The sequence below is a fragment of the Pelobates fuscus genome, chromosome 1, assembly GCF_036172605.1.
Source record: "Pelobates fuscus isolate aPelFus1 chromosome 1, aPelFus1.pri, whole genome shotgun sequence".
Lineage (NCBI taxonomy): Eukaryota > Metazoa > Chordata > Amphibia > Anura > Pelobatidae > Pelobates > Pelobates fuscus.
In genome coordinates, this window is record NC_086317.1 from 379,156,222 (window position 1) to 379,176,514 (window position 20,293).

Sequence of the window (20,293 nt, forward strand, 5' to 3'; positions counted from 1 at the left end):
AGGACATACTTGAAAACGAGAGAAATCTCAATGTATCCTTCTAAAATATTTTATAAATAAATAAATAAATTCACACATGCAATGGACAGGCAAATTATCCTGTTGGCTACTAGGCTCTTCACTCTGTCCACTACACTAGTTTCTTCAACTGGATGGCCGTCTGAAGGACCTACCAATATATAGGGATCAGCAATTGCTTGACTTTCAAGGATCCCTGAGGTTTTAGAGGATATGCAATAGTGTATACATGCATCCTATGTATACAGGGCATGTAGGTACTTTTGTTTTTTAATTGAGTGCTCAGTCTACGTTTTGAAGTATACCCACTCTCTCTCGTTATGTATATGTGCTTTAAGTTAATTAACGTGTGTAAAAAATATAATTTGTGATGAATTTAATTTAATTAGCTCTCATTCAAATACATATGAAACATTATTGAAAAATAACTGCATTGATTTAATTTATAATATTGCTCAAAAATATACAATGCACTTGTTTTTACATACATAAACAATATAAAACCCAACAAAATAAAAACACCAAGAGATGCATTAGCACATGGAAAAATACATTGCCATATGCAGGTTAAAAATACTAGTGTCACAGGTACATTCATTTTTAATTTGTAGGGTACTTACATTGAACTACAGCATATAGAAAATGACGAGTCAGCAGTCCAATGACATTTCTTCATAACATTTAAAAAATATAATAACATAATTCTCCAAAATATTGAGGAATCGGGTGAAGGTACCAATACCCTTTGTTTGACGTGAATTTGCTTTCGTTGTAACAAGTAAAATTTTCAGGCTATGTAATTTAAAAAGGTACAAGCAGTAGCAATCGATAAAAAGTAATTTTTAAAACACTGATGTTCCCCATAGAGAAGTGCTTTTTTTCCCCCGTAAGAGTGAACTTGTTTATAGAATGATTTTAAGCAAGAAAAAAAAAAAGCAAATTTAGTGTCTAGGAACTCTGCTATTTTGCGGCCTATTTACCAAGTCTAGAGGTCCAATCACTAAACTATCAGGGTCATTCCCTAATTCAAGAATTGTGTAGAATTCCGACAAGGCAAAATAACCACGCTGGAAAACAAATGGGTTAGAGAATTGGTCTGAATATACTGAATATACTATTGTAACAATGACATTAAATGTTAAGTTTTAAAGGGTATCTGTGATTTAGTTATTTATATATATATAAAATGTCTCTCTGTGTCCTTGCACTCACACTTTAAATTTCAAAATGCCGGGTGCACTTTAGCCAATGCCATAAATTAACGTATGAATATTGAAAAATGGCTTGCACTCACGGTCTTTTTTCTTTTAAAAGGTTCCTTTATTTCATTCCTTTAACCCCTTAAGGACACATGACATGTGTGACATGTCATGATTCCCTTTTATTCCAGAAGTTTGGTCCTTAAGGGGTTAAAATGTGATCGACGTTTCAGCCAACATCAGTACTGTACTGATCTTGATGAAAGCCACAGATGTTGGCTGAAACGTCGATCGCATTTTAAAGGAATGAAAAAAAGGCTGTGAGTGCAAGCCTTTTTCAATATATATATATTACTTAGTAATTATATTTTTTTGTTTCCACTTTTTTGGCTTAAGGGGACACTATAGTCACCAGAAAAACTACAGCTTTTTGAATTTGTTCTGGTGAGTAGAATCATCACCTTCAGGCTTTTTGCTGTAAACACTGTATTTTAAGAGAAAATGCAGTGTTTACATTACAGCCTAGTGATAACTTCACTGGCCACTCCTCAGATAGCTGTTAGAGATCCTTCCTGGGTCATGGCTGCCTAAAATGCATCCAAACATTCATTGTCTCCTCCCTCTGCATGCAGACAATGAACTTTCCTCATAGAGATTCATTGATTCAGTTCATCTCTATGAGGAGATGCTGATTGGCCAGGGCTGTGTTTGAATTGTGCTGTCTCTGCCCCTGATCTGCCTCTTTGTCAGTCTCAGCCAATCCTATGGGGAAGCATTGTGATTGCATCAGGCCACCACTTCTGATGATGTCAGATGTCTGAGGAAGTTCACAGGCAGAGGCTTCAGCTTCAGACTTGAATACAGGTAAGATTTTACTATCTTTAGGGAGGCCAATGGGGATAGATAATGGTTTTAACACTATAGGGTCAGGAATACATGTTTGTATAAGTACTCTTTTTTTTTTATGATGAAGAAAAGTATCAGTGAGTTCTCATTATCCCTACGCTGAACACTCCAGTATTTTCTAGTGCTTTGGTTTTAGTTAAAATCAGGGGTTATCCCCCATTTGGAATGTTTAAGGGTATCTAGCAAATGTTTCTGTTTTTTTTTTTTGTTTCATACGTGTATGTATTCATACTACATTTAGGGTATTATCTTTAGTTATCTACTTAACTCCAAATGGTATAATTTAAGCAAAAACTGATTTTGAAAATTCTCCAACTCTGTTTTAGTCACAGTGTGGTGGTTTTAGCCATAATCTTAAAATTGTCAATTTAAAAAATAAAAAAATAATTGTTTTGGTACATTACCCTGACTTTCTGCCACTCTTTGTTACCCTGGTTCCTTACTTGGGGATATTGTCTAAACATGGACCATCATGTATTTTGAGGATGTGGTTGGGAACCACGGATTTAAAGCATTCTTAGAAAAGGTGCCCAAACATAAAGTACACTAAAAGATATGCGCTAAGCATTTCTAATGCAACTTTATACCTTTGCTCTATCTTGAGCATGTAAAATTAGAAAATTAAAGTTAAGCAAATATAAGAGAACTCCAAAATTGGAGAAATGCACAATGCAAAATTAGAAATAGGGTTAGCCTTTCATTCACAGCAGGATAGAGAAACATATATATTATGGCAGACATGCCATAACATATAATATTGAATAAGCAATATATTTAAATTGTGTCTGTCTAATAATGATTAAATAATTTTATTGAAAATGAAATGTTATGAGTTTATGGTTGCAGCACAACATTTTGTTCAAAATGGCCACAGAAAATCTCAAATTGATAGAATATTCTAGTCTAGCTATTTTGTCCTACATTTTACAATTTAAATATCAGTTCAATACCCAGTAACACTTTTAGGCATCGCAATACTGTCTCCTTTACAAAAGTTAGCACTAATGCTCCAGTTTGCCCCCGTTTAACGCACAGCCCCTTTCATGTCCCATTTATTGGTTCCCATACAAGTAGGCAGTTATTTGAGGTAAGAAAGTTAATGCATTTTTTTATCCAGACAAATGGATTTTAAATTCTGTTTGATTCATCAGTCACTTCCACTCCTTATTTTAAAAAATAAATATAAATAGTGTACATGTTTATGTCTTCACATTTTAAAAACGCACACCCTGGTTTCCTTGAATAAATTAAAATGATATGGTTTTCAGAATGTCCTTTTTTATACATGTTTATTGGGTAGAAATGCTCTAACATCTCCTCTAATGTTCCATTAGTGTTCACACAGGGGTAAATTTCTCATAAGACAAGCAGGGTCATTGCCTAGAACCCTGATTATTAAACATGATATTGAAGCATTTTTTGCAAACTGAATTTACCATGATTCTGAGCCAGACACTAGGCTAGAATTTAAGTAAAATGTAGCCTTTAAAGGGTTACTCCAACCACCATGACCACGTCTGCTTTTTGTGCAGTGTTTTTTTCTTGAAACAGTGCACATACTGGGTTATTGGCACTTGTGTGACAGTTGCTGTTTGCAACCCTAGCACACAACGTGGCAGCCCACATCTCTGTTCCGGGCTGCCTAATTATGTGTTTATTTAACTTCTTTTTTTAGCTCTGGCCACCCTCCCTTCCTCTCTACTTGCAGTCCCTCCCCGCCTCCCTCTGTTGGATAGATCAGTTAAAAAAAATAAAATTTTAATAGCAGTCCAGCCATGCCTGTCTCCTCCCACCCCTCACCGGCTCTGAGCATGCGCATGCACTCCGAGCCAGTAAGAATGGTCCAATGAAATGCTTCTTCATGAGAAGCATTTCATTAGACTGTGTGAGGGACCCTGTGTGCTGGAGAGAAGTGCCGAGAGCATCACCCGGGACTGGATTGCAGGTAAGTTTTACCATGTAATCATGCATTTTATGGAGGGACCTAGTTAGCAATAGGTTGGAGTAAACTTTTAAAGATTTTTGAGTGAGTAAACAAATTACAAGCTTGGTAGTTTAGTAAGCTGCATGCACACCCACCATCGTAATATGTTGTCATGCACCAGGAATTGTATGCATTTCTGCTCTAAGTATTGTAGGATTCCCAATAGTCCCTATTATGGTGGGACAGTACCGATTTCGAGATCCTGTCCTTCCATCCCAATTTTGTCCGTGGGCAGCACAGTGCTGGTGCATCATTGGACGCCCTTGCATTGTGAAAAGGGACTAGGACCGTGCAGAGTGTGCTTCAGCAGCACTGTGTGCATGGTCCTGTATGTTGGGGGCTGGCCAAGTGGGCTGTCAATTAGCCTAGCGTGCTTCATACCAGGTTGATATGCTTGATCAATGTGCAGGCCTGCCTTTTTTTCCACCCAGCTGTCCTGATCTCATACCTCCCAATGTTGAGAGGTATGGCTATTGTGGATTTGCACAGCTCATGATCCTAACTGTATGGTAAAAGTGTGGTGCTCTTGACTTGTCATTTGAACCCAATTTTAGTTCCCTAAAAGCAAAACCACAGATTTTAGTTCTCCTGTTTACATGCAACTCAGAGACGGTAAATATTCCCCGAAATATATTTCTATTTTCTCATTTAATGATTTCTGGATTCCAGTCCTGATTTAGCTTTAAGCCCATACTGTCAAATGAGAAATCAAGCCCTGTGTATATAACATTTTTAAAATTGTGAGCTTCCAATGTTGTCACATTACAAACAACTCACGTTCTCATTTAGTGTTCCCACCCCGGTCTTTGTCACTTTGTCTAATGGGTGCAATCCAATAGTAACCAAAGAATAGTCGTTTGTTTTCTTTTTTTGTTCTTTCTTTAAATTCTTCATTTGGGCAAGCTGAAGTTGGCTCGAGTTGTAAGCCAATGCAGGAATAGTATTTACTAAGATTAATTGTAAAGGCTTCTTTTCTTCCCTGTATCGACACTGAATGTAACGGGAGAATGCAGACCGATAAGTCTGATTAAAGAGTGTGTAGACCAGTGGGTTTACTGCCGAAGACAGGTAACCAATCCAAACAAATACCTTCAGTAGTTCTGTAATGATATGCTCATTGCAAGACTCTTTGCAAAACACGGCCATCACATTTGTGATGAAAAACGGGCACCACATCACCACAAAAAGAAAAAATACAATACCCAGGACCTTTGATGCTTTCTGCTCATTTGTAATGGACTGCATTGTCCTTCTTCCATATGGAGCCAGTTCCTTTTGCAAAGAGCGCTGAAATAGTTTCTCTGAAGAAATTGAGCTTTGAGGAAGGAAACTGAATAAAGCCAGTTTGCTTTTTGCCCCCAGGTTGTTAAAACACAAAGTAGCTTCTTTCTGCAGAGATCTTATAGTTAAAAAATATGTGACCAGCATTATGAGCAAAGGTATAAAAAATGCAATAAAGGAACCAACAATGATAAAATTCTCATCTGCCAAAGAACAGTTTTCTTGGTTAAAGACTTTGCTGTCATCTTGTAGTCCAAACACAGGCACGGGCATGGAGATACCTGTGGGTGAAATTAGAAATAGTTAAATGCTGTCAATATAAAAATTTATATTGAATCTAATTGAACATTCGCTAAGAATACACTTTTAACAGCACAGAATACACTGCAGAAGTTATTTATTGGCAATTGTTTTCTGAATATCCCATCAATTATATCATTGATAATTGTATTGCATTTAATGGATAATTGTATTCTAAACTCTAGCTGTAAAGGAACACTCAAAGCTTGCTGTAGTGGTTATGGTGCTAGGTGTGCCGTGATGCCCCCCTATTGTAAGTAGTCAAACTGTTTTAGGATTTAGCTCAGGAAAGCTAACAGAAGTTACTACTTAAGTGCTTCCACCTCTTAATCATCAGTGCTGGAGACAAGAGCAGTGCTCGGCAGACTAATTCAAACCATTGTAAAACAGCAAGCTGTAGTGGTTATGGCAGTGAAATATGTATTGCGAGGCTAACCAGGCATTTGCCTTGGGCGGCACTTTGCAGGGGATGGCAAAAAAAGTCACCCTGGCTAGCTGGCCACCTTTGGGCCCTCACGAGGTGGGCCACGGGCGGTAGCTTGCATTGATGTCTGGCGGCGAGGGAGTGCTGTACTCTGAGCTCTTGCTGCTCAGCTCCCTCGTGCGACCCTTAGTGATGCCGGGAGCCGGAATATGACATCAGTCCGGCTCCCAGCATCACTAAGCGGCGCGCGAGGGAACTGAGCAGGAAGATCAGAGCTCCCTCGCTGCCAACTCTGCCTGTCCACCCCCTGGGTGGATTTAAATAAAAAAATGCGTTTCTCGGACGGTTAGGGCAATTAAGGCGTAGGTGACCTCCTACTCCACAATACATACACCGACCCTCCCTTTTCCTATTTGTCTTTCATTCTCTGAAAGGTGAGTGTTACCAATCTGCATAGGTTCTGGGAGAGCTAGAATAGTAGATTCAGAATTCTGAAATGCGGGAGTTAGACTTAAGGAAGATCTATAACCAAAATCACGAGTGTTCTGCCTCTGTCTCATGCGTTCATCTATACGAGAAATAAATGAAATTAATTCCTCTAAATTTTCAGGAAGATCCCTAGTGGCAACCTCGTCTAGGATCGCATCTGACAATCCGTTCAGAAATACGTCCATATAGGCTTGTTCATTCCACTTGACCTCTGCCGCCAAGGATCTGAACTCTAGCGCATAATCCACGAGGGTTAGCCTATGCTGTCTAAGACGTAATAGTGATCTAGCAGCACTGGCCTTTCTCCCTGGAGGATCAAAAGTCCTCCTAAACGTAGTAAGGAACGCATTATAGTTATAGACTACTGGATTATCATTTTCCCACAGAGGGTTAGCCCATCTAAGAGCTTTGTCAATGAGTAGCGATATTATGAATCCAACCTTCGCCCTGTCAGTAGGATAGGCGCGAGGTTGTAATTCAAAATGAATTCCTATCTGGTTTAGGAAACCACGACAAGTATCTGGAGCACCGCCATACCGTAAAGGGGAAGTAACACGGGAAGAAATTCCCCCTGTGGCTACCTCTAGGCCTGTGTTAGCAAGAGAGATAGATGGAGTACGAATTTCCTCTGCTTGATTACTCGGATGGGATAGTAATGCTTGCAGCGCCAGAGCCATTTGGTCCATTCTATGGTCCATGGCTTCAAACCTTGAGTCAGGTGAACCAAACTGAGCGTTAGTACCTGCAGGATCCATGGCCCTGTCGTAATGTCAGGATCGGGACAGGAATCCAACACGCAGAGTACGAACAGGAGAGATGTACGTATACCGGACCTTAGAATGGCCCGACTAACGTAAGGAGAAAGCAGAGAATAGTCAGAGACAAGCCGGGGTCGAGGGAACGAGAGGACAGGTAAGCGAGAGACAAGCCGAGGTCAAAGGACACGAGAGGTAAACAGGAACGATAGTACAAGCCGAGTCAAAACCAGATAGAACGATAAACATAAGAGCACTGAGGGACCAGACAAGCTAGAACCACGACAGGGCAATGAACCATTACCCACATCCCTCTTTTATACCCTGGTTCTCTAAATCATGGCTCCGCCCTTGCCGAGCCCTGATTCGTTGTTCCGAACCAGATTGACAGGTCGGGATGTGATTGCCGTCATGACGTCGGCTCCTGAGCGTCGTGTCATAAAAGTAAGTGGGGTTCTCGCGGCCGGCGTGGGAATGACTATGAGAGCTGTGAGGATTAGATGAATCAGCTCCGCTGAGAGAACGGACGTCGGGAAGTCTAACCTCCTCCGAGGTAGAGACTTCAGGTACCCTGACAATTTTTCAGTGAGTGTATGTCAGTGCATGCATCAGTGAGAAAGTGTCTGTCAGTCAAAGTGCGTGTGGCCTTGAAAGGAAGGGGTGGGGCAAATTTTAATTTCGGGAGGGGGCATGCCTAAGTTTTGTCCTACCTAGGGCAGCACAAATCCAAAATACACCACTGGGTTATGGTGCTTGGAGTGTTCCTTCAATGAAATGGTCTGGGTGTCAGGACCCTCTAGGGTTAAGATATTGGACTCTTTATTTGTTTTATTTATTTTAATATTATATGTATTTCTATTTGCCTGCGGCCAGAGTTTGAATTTTTCCGGTTTCCAGTTCCACCACGCTGCGGTTCTGTTCCACTTGAAGTGGAGATATGCCTGTTTACATCAAACTGTTTGTAAGTGCAATCAAATAAATATATTTTTTATTTTTCTAACATACTTCACCATGTATGGTTCTTTTTATCCATTCCTTTGAAGACATCCATACTACCTGAATCTACTATCAAGTCTACATTATTATATATACCCCAGGGGGGTGAGAGGCCTGATTTCGACTTTTGTTTGTGAGTTTGCTATTATCAACTCATTTCCCACTATTATTATATTTTGTTACGCTATGATATATATTTTTTATTATTCTATATTCACTATTATTCTTATATTGAATATTTCAGCTCTGGTTTCTATTCTCCAGGTTGTATTTCAATTTTGTACGCTTATTGGATGTGGTTCCCACTTTCCTGTTTTACCCTCTAGGGTTAACCCTGCCTGATGTAAACATAGCAGTTTCTGAGAAACTGCTATGTTTACATCTGGGGTTAAGCCAGCCTCTAGTGGCTGTCTTCCGGACAGCCACTAGAGGCACATCGGCAATGATTGAGGCATATTATGCCTCAATCACGCAGAGCGTCCATAGGAAAGCATTTAAAAATGCGCGCGTGGCAGTGCAGCGCATGCGCATTCGGCACCGGTGACGTCAGACAAGGATGCTGACATCGGCGGGGGAGGAGAGGTAAGGGAGCCCGGTGGGGGGGGAAAGGGTGAGTAGCTGAAGGGGTTTTAACCCATTCAGCACCGCGGGAGTGGCACCCTGAGGGTGGGGGCACCCTCAGGGTACTATAGTGTCAGGAAAAACCCTGGACACAAACCATGCAGCTTGTGCCCACTGACACTTTGCACCATAATCACTACAACAAGACACAATTTTTATGATACTGCGAGTATCCCTTTAAGAGTCTAAATATAACTATACTTTTCAAGCTTGCATCTCTGGGAGAAAGAATCAGGCAGTGACACATGAACCAAGTTCTTTGCATAGAAAAAAACATGTATATCAATAGTAATATTGAATTCTTAAGTGCATAATGATGAAAATAGAGATGTAGCTAGAGGAAAAGAAAAATCCTAGGTCAGTAAAGTACGCTTGGTTTCAACAAACCCTCCATAAACCATTCAGCTATCACAGTTGGAAGCCTGGATGAAATCATAAGTTATTTGATATGCTCCACAAGCATCAAGGTAACTCTTTGAGACTCGGAATAACTGAAGAAATCATGTAATTCTTCACAAAAATATTTTCTCTACACTAAGAATGCACCTGAATTCTAAAACATAATGATAAAATAAAAAAAAAATCCAATTAAATAATTAATATTCGGATATGGGCCACAAATTTGCCTTACTAAGCTGATAATGTTTAGTGACAAGTAAGCTGAATTGCTATTAAACTTTATCATCTAACCAATAACAGCCAAGTTACTAAAAATGCCTCAGTATTTTAGTTCAAAGGAAATTTAAGGACTTTGGTATTGCACTTCTTAAGACATCAAATTAAGCACTTGAAAAAAATGGGCAGATCTGTTGACTCCATCAGTTCTCTATAGAAAACAAAACATTGTAAAAAGGTACAAATATATGAATATTTCTGTGGTCTGTATTGGTCTCTCAGATCATTTTTGGTACACAAGGTAATACAAATGACCATCCAATTAGAAGGTAGCTGTCTTGGCTCCCTCACTGGTCCTGGTTAATAAATGTCATTAGATAATCTTCAAAACTCATTGCTATAATTTTAGCCAATAGTATTATATCAGCATTCAATACATATACAGTACGGTACTTGGCATTGGTAGACAAGTCTTTGCTTTTCTTATGTGACATTGTAATGTGGGTTATCAGTATTTGAAAGGGAAGAGTACAACCTTCCAATAGTGCCTTAAGAGAATGCAGTAATTGTAGGCACAATATGTCCAGGAAAGTAGCATGATGTTCAAATATCAGATCCAGGATATTTGGTCTTTTTGTTCAGCTCGTCCAGTGGGACAAAGGAGGGACAAAGGAGTGGGACAAAGGAGTTTCAAGGATTTCATGTTGTTCTGAGTCAGTACCTTTTATAAAAAAAGTACCTTAGCCTCCTCATAGGTCCGATTGCCATTGCCACGAACATAGTATAAAGTCTTAAAATAACAATGGAATATTCCTACAATGTCCTGCCAGATGCCTAACTTTTGTGACATTTAGTTGGGAGCATCCTTAGGGCAGAATCCTAAAAAATAACCTACCACCTTTGTCACTATTCCCATTAACGAATTTGTGTTTCTGCAAGAGTTTACATCTAATTTTTGTATTGAGATGATCTAACAGATGTCCTGACAGAATGGGGTAAACATCAGTGTTGCAGTCCGCTTTATGACCCATTCCAAATCCCCTTTTCTCCCCACTTGTGCCACTCTGTTCTTACCCTCCCCCTTCTGATACTTTACATTCTGCCAATATCACCCCTTCCCACACTTCTCCCAATCCATATATTTCCCCCTTATCACACCGCAATGGCCATATCCCCCCTTCCCACACTACATAATCATTCCTTCTCGCATTTCACAATCCCTGTATCCCCCTTCCTCCTTTACAACACCCATGTCCATCTTTCCAAGCTTGACTATACCCATAAACCTCTTCCCACACTTCACTATGACAAAATTTCCCATCCCCAGCATTTTCCATTTTCTTCCCCTTTCATTACATAGTTACAAACATAGCTGAAAAGAGACTTGCGTGCATCAAGTTCAGCCTTCCTCACATTTGTTTTTTGCTGTTGATCCAAAAGAAGGCAAAACAACCCAGTTTGAAGCACTTCCAATTTTGCAACAAACTAGGAAAAAATTCCTTCTTGACCCCATAATGGCAGTCAGATTTATCCTTGTATTAAGACGCTATTACCCTACATTGAAAAATGATATCCTTGAATATTCTGTTTTTGTAAGTATGCATCTAGTTGCTGTTTGAACATCTGCATGGACTCTGATAAAACAACTTCTTCATGCAGATAATTCCACATCCTTATTGTTCTTACAGTAAAAAAACATTTTCTTTGCCTTAGACAAAATCTTTTTTTTTCCAGTCTAAACACATGACCTCGTGTCCTATGTAAAGTCCGGTTTGTGAATAGATTTCCACACAATGGTTTGTATTGGCCCCGAATATATTTGTATAATGTTATCATATGCCCTCTCAGGCGACGTTATTCTAAACTAAAAAGGTTTACATTTGTAAACCTTTCTTCATATCTGATATGTTCCATTCCTTTTATTAATTTTGTAGCCCGCCTCTGCACTTTTTCTAGTGGCATAACATCCTTCTTTAGAACAGGTGCCCAAAACTGCACAGCATATTCAATATGTGGTCTTACCAGCGATTTATAAAGAGGCAAAAGGATATTCTCATCCTGAGAATGAATGCCCTTTTTCATGCATGACAATACCTTACTGACCTTAACCACTGCCGATTGACATTGCACATTGTTGCATAGTTTTTTGTCTATAACAATTCCCAAGTCCTTTTCGTGTGTGTTGTTATCCCTAATTCACTTCCATTAAGGTTATATGTTGCTTGTGCATTCTTTACGCCAAAGTGCATAACTTTGCATTTTTCAACATTAAATTTAGTCTGCTATTTGAGTGCCCAGTCCCCCAGTCTATCTAAACTCTAAAAGTAATATCTCTATATACACCCTTGTATATACTTTTTTTCCAGTAGCATGGCCGAGTGGTATGGGAGTCAGTGTCCTAGGAGTGATCTTGCTCTGTCAGTACTCTGCCAGGGGGGCCGCATCCTGTGTGCAGGGAACGGGGTTATTACACAATATCATATCCACACTCTGGGGATATTGACACTTGTATCAGTAACTACATCCGAATGATACTTTATTATTGTATTATTTTTTAACTTTATTAATTTATAATTCTGGACATGCCATTTGACATACCAGAAATATTAATCAAATTGTTCATTTCTGAGTCTACCTACAAGTTTTCATGAAATAGTGCCTACTAACTATTCATACTTTGATGTTAGTGCACGTCAGATAATAATCATTTAACACTTTAATAACAAGTCCAAAAGTGTTGAAAAATTATTTAAAGAAATAATACTAGACATTTCAATATAATATGCTTGTTCAGATTTAAGTCAGACTAATGGGTCTTTTTATTAAGAGCCATGTTTTTTTTATATGACATTATTAAAAATATGTTTTTACCCCATGCTGTTTTATCTGTTTCAATACATTTTCGCCAATCTACTACTGTGCTTCAGTGGATGTTCTTTTAGGTTGTCTCGCACAAGGTTCTCCTCTGTACTTGCACATCCAACATCACATTCTTTGAAGAAGCCTTTTTAACTATTGCCTTTAGATTTGTAAAATCCCGCTTTTCTTTTACAACAGCCACCATTTTTTTCCATGCAGTAACATACTCATAAAACGTGACTCATGAAGCCAAAGGGGCTGTATGATGCTCAGATTTAGATCAATTGAGGTCAGTTGTATTGTGCCATTCTTTTGTAATGTAGAAAAAAAATCTGTAACAACGAGTTCTAGACTTAATGCTCTGTTTCCTCAATGTTAATCTGGCAAAGACAAATAAAAAATATAAAAAATGAAATAAAAAATACTTTAGTGAAATTATAATACTGCTGTATCGAAAATAAAATAGCAAGGTGGCATTACATGATTTATAATGAAAAGCATCACTACTACCATTACAAATCCTGTAATGATGAAGGTGGAACTTAGAGTTAGCGGGTTCAATATTGTGGGTGTTCAAGGATGGAGGAGGCAAAGGGTTTGGGATTATTGGAGAATTACCTTCAAATTCCTGTCCTCTGAATCTACTAACATTTTTAGCCGGGCTATAGCTCCCCACAATCCTTAATTTTAAGTCCCTAAATGCACTCTGCCCCCTAACCCAAATTTATTTGTTTTGGCAGAATATGAGGATACATGTGCAATAGTTTACTTGGTGGACTTAATAAATATGAAAATGTCTTACTTTATTTTATTGGGACAAGCTACTGCACAGGAAGCTAGACTTTCCTGTGGCACTTCACCAAGGACAATAGACTTTTCTGTGGTACTTCACCAAGGACTTACGGGCACTATTTCAGGGTTATTCACTAAAGTGTGAATTCAAAATGAATTTCAAATTTAAAGTCAAAATTGCTAAACTGGAGAACATATTAACGTCAGCTATGCTTTCAGGTTAACTTCTCTGGCCTAAAATTTACAATCCACATTGAATTCTTACTTTAGTAAATAATCCAGACAACCCAGTGTATAGGACTAGATAAGAGGTATGCTGCAAACCTTACTCATGGTTAAAATGGATCCCGAAGAACTGAAAACCAACGCAGTTCATGAAGAGGCTCCTAGTACATGAGATTCCCACATGGAATTTGCTCCCATGCTGCTTTGGAAAATGGATCTGTTTATAATAACGACTGCAAGAACATTGCAGATAAAAAAAAATAATCTAATTTTCATAGTTAATTTCTGACTTTAATTAGTTTTCTGTTCTCCTGTCTTTGTTTTCTAATCCTTACAATTTGCTGTTCAATGAGAACAATAAATATCATGCTTATAGATAGGCTTTACTGCTTAAATGTGTTTAAATATGGAATAAATGTTGGTTTTGCCTTCAGGATATAGGAGTTTGCAGTCTGTAACTTGTCATTTCAAGCTGAAAGAAGTGTAAAGTTGAGAGTGTTAGCGACTGCATCAGTCCTGTTGGTAATTTTGATAATCTCGCATAGAAACCTGGTGTTAGTTTGTTTATGGTTGTCTATTAATTACTACCGCTAATTACCGGTCTCTTACAGTGAAGGTCCGTAGTATGGAAACAGCAGGTAGTTGCTAACTTTACAAAGATTAATTTTTAAATATTTATGGCTTGTAGGTAACTATTAGACGAGCATAGAAGCAGATCCTTGCAATTTATCCATTCATTGTCAGTGCTATTTCGGCTGTTGATCTATTCTACAATTAGATATATCAGTTTAGATGATGAGTAATCATTGCAGTTTCAGAGGTGTGGGAGTAAACACATGCGTTAAGTACACGGCTTTTACACTCAGCACTAATTTATGCATTTTATCCAAATTGAAATTTAGTAGCACATTCAAATAGTTTAGTCAAATGTGCTACTACCACCAATGCAGTTTTTTAATGTTTTATTTTTTTAAACAAATATTAATCTACAGTTTCTAACTTACTTAAAGCTGATATTCATTATTCATGCACTTGTGCAAGCCAGGTCCATTTTATTTTATTATTATTGCCATTTATATAGCGCCAACAGATTCCGTAGCGCTTTACAATATTATGAGAGGGGGGGGATTTAACTATAAATAGAACAATTACAAGAAAACTTACAGGAACGATAGGTTGAAGAGGACCCTGCTCAAACGAGCTTACAGTCTATAGGAGGTGGGGTAAAACACATTAGGACATGAAATAGCAATCAGATAAGGTGGGAGTGAGGCAGAACTGTAGGAGAGAGTAGAGTGTTGCCCTTTAGGAAAGAGCAAGAGGCAGGTATGTAAGGTAGAGGTTACTCTGGGAGGCCATAAGCTTTCCTAAATAGATGGGTTTTAAGGTACTTCTTAAAAGATGCAAGACTAGGGGAGAGTCTGATGGTGGTAGTCAGGCTATTCCATAGGAAGGGAGCCGCCTGTGAGAAGTCCTGCAAGCGTGAGTTGGCCGTACGGGTGCGAACAACGGACTGGAGGTGGTCACGGGCCAAGCGGAGAGTCCGAGAAGGGAGATATAAGATGGGCTAGAATTGTTCAGTGTTTTATAGGTGTGAATTAGTACCTTGAATTGACTCCTAAAGGATACAGGAAGCCAATGTAAGGACTGACAAAGGGGTGAGGTGTGAGAGAACTGACTAGAGAGGAAAATCAATCTGGAGGCAGCGTTCATTATGGACTGTAGCGGTGCAGTACGGCTTTTGGGAAGACCAATCAGGAGAGGGTTACAATAATCCATGCAGGAAATTACTAGGGCATGGACAAGCTCCTTGGTAGCATCTTGCGTAAGAAAGGGGCGGATGTGGGCTATGTTTTTAAAATTGAATCTACAGGATTTGGCAACATACTGGATGTGAGGCTCAAAGGTGAGGCCAGAATCAAATATGACGCCAAGACAGCGCGCTTGCAAGGATGGACTCATGTGGATAGACACTGAATGAGCGTTGGGAGAGATAAGAAGAAAACCACGAAGGGACAGAGTCATAGAGACCGAGTGATTGAAGAGTTTGAAGAAGGAGAGCATGATTAACGGTGTCAAAGGCAGCAGAGAGGTCAAGAAGAATTAGTATGGAGTAATGGCCTTTGGATTTACCTGTGATTAGGTCTTTGATCATAACTTTGATAAGTGCAGTCTCAGTAGAGTGGATAGGGCGGAAGCCAGATTGAAGAGGGTCAAGGCGAGAGTTGGAATTGAGGAAGTGAGACACACGGGTAAAGACAAGTCCCTTTCCTTGTTGTGGCTGTAAATGTTAATAAAACAAATATACTTTTGAAAATCCCACAGGGTTCTACTAACTAAACAGTCAGTTGTGATGAGTTGACATCCAAATATTTAAGTAACTCATTATATAATGAAATTATATTATTAATAAATAAATAAAACCTTAATTTCAGCCTTGGCCTGATTTCTGTAAGTCACATGTCACCTCGTCACATCTCACCACAGAATAAATAGAGCCCTGAGTAAGGGTAATTTTCTGACATTCTCTAATGCAAGCAGTTTATAATTAAAGACTCAGAATACTTAACTCGGAGACATTTATTTTAGTCGCACTGTGATGTAATCATGTCGTTAACAGGGATTTTGGGAAGTGTGGGGTTAAAAATAGAAACACATTCTCCCTGTGGTCACAATTGTTCACATTCAGTGCATCTATGACTTCTGTTAAAGTGTATGAGAAGCTGTCACGAAACGGACTACATCTTCCTAATGTATACAAGGTTCGATACTGTGTTTTAACAAAAAAGGCAGGGATGCTGAAATGAAAATAATAGCTATTCCGCACAGGTTATTGCTGAATGTTTCATGTGCCATGGGTAAAATATAGAAAAAACAAAAAGGAAATGAAGAAACATTAACCCAAATAGAATAGCCACAAGAGAGTCTATTTTCTGTGCGAAAAATAAACTAATTCAGAGTAGTCAGTCTTGTCTGTAGAGAAATAAAGTGTGAATTGATTTCTAAATCATGATCTAAAAACAATGACAAAAATCATACAGTATCTGCTATGATATTATGTATTATTAGATTTATATATTATTTTCTTCTGTGTTTTATATGAAAAAAAATTTCCGTATACATTTGTTCTTGCAAAAGTAAATTTCTGGCATACCCTTACGCTGTCCAAAGTGATTTTATAAAAGAAGCTGTGCTCTTAAATGACTTTCAAAATTAGAACAAAGAGGAAGGGAGGATTGGAGGTGGACAATTTATCAAACCTTTATTGTATTCTCTATAAAATCAAATTGTAGACTATATATCAAGTGTAGCTCTTATAGCAAACTGTATAGCTTGCTATAAGAGCTAAACTTTATATATATTCTACAATTTAATTTCATAAAGAATCCAATAAAGGTTATGTTTTACCAATTCATTTATTTATTTATTTTTATTTATTTTTTTTAAAATACTTTTTGCCTTTAGAAAGGTTGGGTTTGTGAGGCATGATGATTATTATTATTATTGGTATTTATATAGCGCCAGCTTATTTCACAGCGCTTTACAATAAAAGGGGAATTTACCAAATGAGACAATAGCAAAATGTAACAGGAACAATAGGTAGTTGAGGACCCTGCTCAAACGAGCTTACCGTCTTTGTTCTAATTATTTATATTTAACTAGGGGTTACCCCAGTGGTGTATTTAGGATTTGTGCTGCCCTAGGCAGGACGGTGCTCGGGCACCCCCCTAATTTAAATTTTTCCCACCCCTTCCTGTCCTTCCTTTGACTGACAGAGGCTCACTCACTGACAGACGCACACACTCACTGATAGATGCATACACTCATTGACAGACACACACTCTAATATACACTGACAAACAATGACATACACACACTCACTGATTTGACACACTGATACACAGACATACACTTACTCGGACACACACTCACTGACAGACTCACTGACAGACGCACACATTCACTGACCGACACACACACATTCACTGACAGACACACACTCACTGACACACACACTCAAATTCACTGACACACACACTCACTGAAACACACATGCACACATTCACTGACCGACACACACACACATTCACTGACAGACACACACTCACTGACACACACACTCACTGACACACACACTCACTCAAATTCACTGACACACACACTCACTGAAACACACACACTCACTCACTCACCTCACTGACAAACACTCACTCACATTCCCTGACACACACTCACTCACATTCACTGACACACACACATTTCCCCCACTCACAGATATTAATATTATTTTGTAAACATTGAAATCCACCCAGCCTCCTTACTTTTGGTATAGCTGGGTGGATTTTTCACCTGGGGTCCAGGGAGGCAGCTGGACGTGCAGGCAGGCGGGCGGGCGGGCGGCGAGGGAGCACTTTCCCCTGAGCTCCCTGCTCAGCTCCCTCGCGTGCCGCAGAGTGATGCCGGTAGCCAGAATATGACGTCATATTCCGGCTCCCGGCATTACTGTGGGTCGTGCGAGGGAGCTGAGCAGAGAGCTTAGGGGAAAGTGCTCCCTCGTCACCCGCCCGGGGGAGCCCAAAGGTGACCAGCCGGTCAGCTCTTGGGCTCCCATAAATCGAGGCAAACAAGGTATTTGCCTGGGCATTTGGGGGGGTCGTATTTGCCACCCCCCTGGAAATTGCTGCCCAAGGCAAATGCCTTGTTTGCCTCGCGGTAGACACATCCCTGGGTTACCCCTTACATCATGTAAAGCAACCTGACACACTCTCCCTGGGTTTACCAATTTAGTACTACTGACTTTCTAAATTACTTACAAATGTGATATTGTTATCCTCAAATATGGGCTATACAACAGGGTTGCACTGGTAGGGTACATCAGTCGCACATTAAAATATACAAAACAATAAATAAATACTTTAAAAATATGTGTGTCTGTGTTTCATAGGTAGGCTGAGAGGTCAGGCATTTTGTGATCGGGATAAAGGTATATTCTAATCCAGAGTTTAGATGGCACTCAAGATGTTGTGGACAACATATCCCCTGATGCTTCGGGAGCATTATGGCTGTAAGAACATAAAAGGAGATATAGTCCACAACATATAGAGTGCCAAATGTTACCTACTCTTGCTATAAGCTATCACAGAAGTAGTCAAATATTACAGCAATGGGTAAGGGGGTTGCAAAGCAAAGGATAAATATTGATTCTTCGCTGCTTACATAAGCAATGTGCTATTGGTATCTGCGACACTGTGAAGAACCAGGGCTAATCTTTAATGGGTAAATGGAGATTAGGAGTTAAAGGATCTCTGAGAGGTTGGGCAAGACTAGTATAATCTAATGGAGAGGGATGAGAAGAGGACAATAAGGCGAGTCTGCAGTAAAGGTATAGCAGGAGGTATATAAATGAGATGCATGGGGAAATATGTAATAAAGAGAGGTGAACCATTTAAATGGTGTGGTTAATGGAAAGGATAAATGGAAATATGTAATATAATCAGGGAATTGTAATGAAGATGAGGGGGAGAAGGCATTAGCTTACCCCCTTTTCACTTTTAATGCATTTTAAAGGCACTGTGCTACCTTGCAATTCCCACAATTGTAAGCTTTAGCAGTGAGCTCTCATAAAACACAGCCAGTCCTGGTTTGTGCGTGTCCCATCAATCCTTGTGCATCAGTGGCTTCTGGGAGTTGTAACTCAGCTGTCAGTTTTCTACTTCAGCTAAAGCCCATAATTACAAAATATGAATTAAAGGACCACTATAGGCACCAAGACCACTTCAGCTCAATTAGTTTTAACCCTGCAGCTGAAAACATAGCAGTTTCAAAGAAACTGCTATGTTTACACTGAGGGTTAATCCAGCTTCTAGTGGCTGTCTCACTGACAGCCACTAGAGGCCGCTTCCGCGATTCTCACTGTGAAAATCACAGTGGGAAGACGCTGACGTCCATAGGAAAGCATTGAATAATACTTTCCTATGGGCGGTTTGAATGTGCGCGCGGCTCCTGCTGCGCATGCGCATTCGGTGCTGACGTCGGCAGGAGGAGGAGAGTTCCCCAGCGCAGAGGGAGCCCGGCGCTAGAGAAAGGTAAGTGGCTGAAAGTGTTTTAACTTGCTGTTTAATAATACTTCTAATGCACAAGCTAATGTAATATTTTCACATTTCCATCAATCCAAGCTGAGTGGCTCACTAACTGCAAATATCCACAAGGCTTTTTTAACCACACCCAAGATCCCAACCACATAATTTGCTATAGTGTTCTCTAATAATGTCCCATTTTCAGTTATTAATGAATACAGAGATGATGAGAGTCAGGCTTTATTCCAGAAAGATAATATGTTCAATGCGTTAATCATCTGTTTTGTATACACCAAATGTTATGATGCTACAGATCTTTGTTATGTTATGATGCTACAGATGCTTTTGCGAGAGGAGGACGACTGATTCTAGCTGGTGAGGGGTAATCTTAACACTACTTTAGGTAAAAGGCTAGACTGCTCAGAAGCACCAGCTTGATCACTAACTCCAAACTAGAAAATATAAAACTTGCTCTTTTTAGATCCTGATTGGTGGACCGCTTGCGCCTCCAGCACTCGTCGGTCAAGGACTACACTTTTTACTCTAGAATTGATTATTTAATGATAGACCATTATCACTTACCCATTCTCAGATCTTTACTCATACACCCGAAGACAGAGTCAGATCATTCCCCAAAGTGGGCATGTCAGTTTCATGACCCTCCAGGACAGCCCTTCCTCCGAGCTCTGCTAAAGAGCTCTCATATGGGGAACATTTCCTGGATTTGTTTAGCTCAGCACAAACAAATAGTA

The 20,293-nt window shown here is 39.4% G+C and overlaps 1 protein-coding gene across 1 annotated transcript in view; it reads right to left on the minus strand.

Moving 5' to 3' along the window:
• Positions 1-3,291: 3,291 nt before the first annotated feature.
• The window catches only part of HTR2A (5-hydroxytryptamine receptor 2A), a 44,414-nt gene continuing 27,412 nt past the window's right edge, over positions 3,292-20,293 (minus strand). The window contains exon 4 of the mRNA XM_063426001.1: positions 3,292-5,669. Coding sequence (XP_063282071.1) covers positions 4,870-5,669 — 800 coding nt within the window. The 3' untranslated portion in view covers positions 3,292-4,869. The remainder of the gene's footprint in view (positions 5,670-20,293) is intronic.